The sequence below is a fragment of the Etheostoma cragini genome, chromosome 9 (assembly GCF_013103735.1).
Source record: "Etheostoma cragini isolate CJK2018 chromosome 9, CSU_Ecrag_1.0, whole genome shotgun sequence".
Lineage (NCBI taxonomy): Eukaryota > Metazoa > Chordata > Actinopteri > Perciformes > Percidae > Etheostoma > Etheostoma cragini.
The window spans coordinates 1444065-1448714 of record NC_048415.1 but is presented as its reverse complement, the minus strand read 5'-3'; the positions used below and the strand labels follow the sequence as shown (position 1 = coordinate 1448714).

Genomic DNA, 4650 nt, shown 5'->3' with positions numbered 1-4650 from the left:
CCCCCCCCCCCCCCCAAGTAAACTGTGCTTTATGTCCTTTGACCCAAGCAGGACTACACCCCCTCTCCAGGGATAATATTAGGGTGTCTTTGTGCGTATGTAATGATGTGATGTAATTTTGATGGCTATCTATGCCAGGTCTCTCTTGCAAAAGAGATTTTTAATCTCAATGGGTATTACCTGGTTAAATAAAGGATAAATAAATACATAAAATAAAAATTATAACATGGATCATAACATCACAATTCTCATTCCAATAAGACCTGTAGGGGAAAACTGTAGTACTACTTTAGGTGGCCTTTAAGTTCCCTGAGCAAAATTTGATTTGTGATTGAAAGATACTTTATTACTGCCAAGCAACAGTAACAAGTCGCTCCGCTTCTATTCTGCAGCTGTCCTCTCAATAAAGGCCTACAAATCAGCTGGTACAAAATCAGCTGATTGAAGCTTTGTGATGTTTACACAGAGCAAAATAGATAAAAACAGGTCTATGGATGTCTTGGGCATAATTTCCTAAAAACACTGCGGGATATATTTGGTATCCTTGGAAACATAAAGATGTCTGTCTCTGCAATGTGTGTTTGAGAAGAAGAATTGAGTAACTATTTGACACAATGTTGTGAAAAGGTACTGCACCTCACCATGGCTTCCCCTAATCTTGCTACTATGATTTTTTTTTTTAAGAGGACACAATCCCCAACATGGAGACGCCACGCAGGCCGGCTAATGGACGCAAGGTCCTGGACATCGAGGTGTACTCCAGCCGCTCCAAGGTCTACATGGCCGTGGACGGCACCACGGTGAGGGAAGAATGAAGGGTCGTTGCTTCAGGACAAGAGTGTAAAATGTCCGATGGAGCGCATCTTTATTGTGCTCCTCTCCTGCAGGTGTTGGAGGATGACATGCAGGAGCAGGGCAGAGGCATCCATGTGATAGTTCTCAACCAGGCAACCGTAAGCATTTACTGTGTTTACTTTATGTTTAATGTTAGAAAATGACTTTCCTTTCAATATAACATAATATCTCTGAATGGGCTTTAATGTAAAATGACAGTATTTTGCAGTTAATTTAGTTCCTCAAATATTTTAATTATAAAAACAAAACCATGTTTAGACTAAGACAAAAGTACTCCCTTACAGTCATTACTAGAAGTGTGTAGGGATGTTTTTTATTATTATTATTATTTTTTTATTTTGCTGTTTTACCAATGTTTCTCGGCATCAATTAAAGCCTTTGGGCCCCACGTGGGTGTGTAAGCTCCAGCCAATAACAGTGTGCAGGGTGTGCAGCCCATTCCCATCACTGTGTGTCTGTCCGCCCTCATCACAGGATGAAGGTCTGAATTTAGCATGTGATTAAAATCAATCTTTTGTCTGATTCCTGGCTTTATTCCTGACAGCACAGCTCCCTTTCTCATATTCACTCTCTAGCTCACTTGACCTCTGCTTAGCATACGGTTAATGGAAGAAAGAATCTTTTTTTGGGGGGGGGGGGGGGGGGCATGTTTAGGCCTTTATTTCCACAGGACAGATGAAGACATGAAGGGGGGATGGGTGGGATGACTTTCAGCAAAGGGCCACAGGTCTGAGTCTAACTCGCGGCAAGAAAAAAAGGTCCAGGGTGCTCAGGAGGTTCAGTCAGATGAGTGATGGCCGCTCCGTCGAGGCGTAAACCTCCACACACGGGCAAAAAGACTTCTTTTCTTTTGTTGTAATTGAGGTCAAATCAGTCAGATTATTTATCTGTCTGTGTCTCTCAGGGTCATGTGATGGCCAAAAGGATATTTGACACCTACTCTCCTCACGAGGATGAAGCCATGATCCTCTTCCTCAACATGGTGACCTGGGGCCGAGTCCTCATCTTCACCATAAAGGTCAGCCTCTGCCAGTGTCTCAATGATTTTAGGATTTGTTTATTAGAACATCGCGCATTTATTAACATTTCTGTAAATGAGCCAGTGTTAGCCAGATGGCTAAGTATCCACTGCACTCCTAGTAGTCTAGAGTGCATGTCTTGTGTCTCAGACATCAGTAATTTGTGTAAATTTCGATGCATTATACTCGCAGGAGACACATCAAGACATAATGTGTTTCTGTTCTGCAGGATGAGGGCACGTTCCACCTGAAGGACGCTGCTAAGAACCTGCTCAAGAGTCTGGGCAGCCAGGTGTCCCTCAACCTCAGCTGGAGGGACATGTGGACTCTGGTGGTGAAGAAAGGAGGTAGAGGAGCAGACTTTGACTTAACTCCCTCCATTGGCTTTGGGTTTAACCAGTTGTCATTTTATTTCCTGATGTAAGACCTCCAGCTTCTGCTTCCACTCCGACACAATGGAGGAGAACAGAGTGTTTTTGTGGTATCCAATGCGACAAATAATCCCATGAAAAACTTAATAGCAACGTGTCTGTCCAATAACTCCACTGACTTCACTGAAGAGATTTTCTTAATCCACAGCTGATTTGAACGTAACATTATCCTAAAGGACACCTTAACACCCCCCGACCAATATGCGTCTTCAGGAACTTAGGGAAAACACACATCTTAGAATATGTTTAATTTACTAATCAGTTTTGCTAAATGAGATCACATGTGTTGACCTGCAGAGTTTGTGTTTTGGGTTCCAGGTCAGATGTATGGAGAGAAGCACTCAAAGTCTCCAGCTCTGTCCACCTGGGGAGACCCGGTGCTGCTGAAGACCGAGGTGCAGCTCACCGCCTCCGAAGGTAACAAGCTCTTCTAAAATGTCTTATTGATCATGTTGTGATGTGCCTTGGTTAGGGCTGGGTATAAATCAAACATTTTCGATAACGGTACCAATACCGATACCTTTACTTCGATATCGGTTTCTGAACGATACCTTTTTCAATACCAGTTTTATAATATCAATATTGAGAAAAAGAAAATTACACAACATAATAAAGTTCAAATCTTGAGTTTTATTTTTAGCTCCGATTTTGCTGTGGTTTTGCATTGCCCACGGGCGGCTGAGAGGAGGAGGGCTGCGCTGGCTGCGCTGGCTGCGCTGGCTGCGCTGGCTGCGCTGGCTGCGCTGGCTGCGCTGGCTGCGGTCCGCTCTTCTTGCAGTCAAACACTGTGCAACTTTCCGCTCTTAAATTGATCCCATGCACTATCAGGTGCTTCATCAAATTAGTCGTGTTGCCAGCCTTAGCAACAATGTCTTTTTTGCATATATTGCATTTCGCACTGTTGGCATCAATCTTAATAAAGTGAAGCCACACTTTTGATCTAGGCGGCATTTTTAAGCGGTACAACGATGCTCGCAACCAGTTCACAACGGATACACGTGAATCCCGTCTGTCGGCGTAACCACGTATGTATTTTTCCTGGGTGACGCAATCACGTTTAACGTTACCGCCAATCACCGAAACTTGGCACCGAAAAAAGAGGCATAATTTGATACTGTGTAAAACCAAAACATTTCGGTCGGTACCATTTATTAAAAAAACAACGAAGTTCGGTACCCAGCCCTAGCCTTGTTGGCCAAAATCTAACGCAACCAAAAGATCCAGGCTGTAAAAAGGTGGAATATTATATCGTATAATCTCATGTCTTAAATCTAAAGCGACACCTGCTGGCACCTGATCAAGATGTCTAACAAACTTAATGATATCCTCGGTCCTGCAGAGGCGGAGTGCCACTGGGCAGACACCGAGCTGAACAGGAGGAGGAAGCTCTTCTGCAGCAAAGTGGAAGGATACGGGAGCATCTGCAGCTGCAAAGACCCGGCGCCCATCGAGTTCAACCCCGACCCTGTGAGACACGCAGCAGCACTCGTTACTGCACTGTTACACGTTTGTTTCACTGAGCTGAACGTAATAGAGAAGGACAGAAGAGCCTAAAAAGTAACTCAGGAGCTGAGCCTGCCATGGTTTTTTAGATTTTTGAGTCTAATATCTAGTAGCTTTTTAACAGCATCAAAGTCAAAGTCTGCTTTATTTTCAATTTCTTCACATGTCAAAACATACAAAGAGATAGAAATTACGTTTCCCTCTATCCCACGGTGGAGACAAGACATATTTAACCAATTAGGTCCACAGACAAACCTAACATTCAAGTAAACAATATAAAAAGTAAAAATAAGAAGATATATACAATGAGGAAAATAAGAGCAGCAAAATTTGAGTTCAAAATGTGCAATTATGCATACAATAGACAGTCAATATAATATAATAGTGCAACAAGTCAGGCCGTGGCATAGTTGTGCCAGTTATGTTATGTTTTATTATTTATTATCATTGCATGAGAAGCATTTTTTGGTAAGGACCTCTTAAATGTAGGTAATATTTGGCATTGTATTTTATAACTTAAAACCTTTTTTTTAACGTTTAGTTTAACATTTTTGGATAAAGGCCTTCTGACAAAGGGTTAGCGGAGGGTATTGTTGCACATATCAGCTTGATGCCAGCCAAACTTAGCCCCGCCCACAACTGTTGTGTTCTGGAAGTTCGGTCTGGACTTGATCCGTTGTGGCGCAACTATGCTCAAACAAGAGCTGTTTGGACCAATCAAATAGTTCAGGGCCGGCTTTTATACGATGATGGATAGATGATCAGTCACCAAAGAACAAAGACTGCTGCTGCTGGAGAACTGAGACGCGAAGATTTGCGTCTGTTATAGAAGACATCGACAG

General features: G+C 42.8%; 1 protein-coding gene and 1 long non-coding RNA gene across 3 annotated transcripts in view; one reads left to right on the top strand and one right to left on the bottom strand.

Annotated features, from left to right (window-relative positions):
- Positions 1-4650, top strand: part of pomgnt1 (protein O-linked mannose N-acetylglucosaminyltransferase 1 (beta 1,2-)) — an 18489-nt gene that overhangs the window by 2685 nt on the left and 11154 nt on the right. For both annotated transcript variants that reach the window (XM_034880510.1, XM_034880509.1), the window contains 6 exons: positions 685-800; positions 888-953; positions 1760-1873; positions 2104-2221; positions 2624-2722; positions 3645-3772. In XM_034880510.1, coding sequence (XP_034736401.1) covers positions 685-800; positions 888-953; positions 1760-1873; positions 2104-2221; positions 2624-2722; positions 3645-3772 — 641 coding nt within the window. The remainder of the gene's footprint in view (positions 1-684; positions 801-887; positions 954-1759; positions 1874-2103; positions 2222-2623; positions 2723-3644; positions 3773-4650) is intronic.
- The window catches only part of LOC117949941, a 10413-nt gene continuing 10165 nt past the window's right edge, over positions 4403-4650 (bottom strand). The window contains exon 4 of the long non-coding RNA XR_004657768.1: positions 4403-4414. This is a non-coding gene — a long non-coding RNA (uncharacterized LOC117949941). The remainder of the gene's footprint in view (positions 4415-4650) is intronic.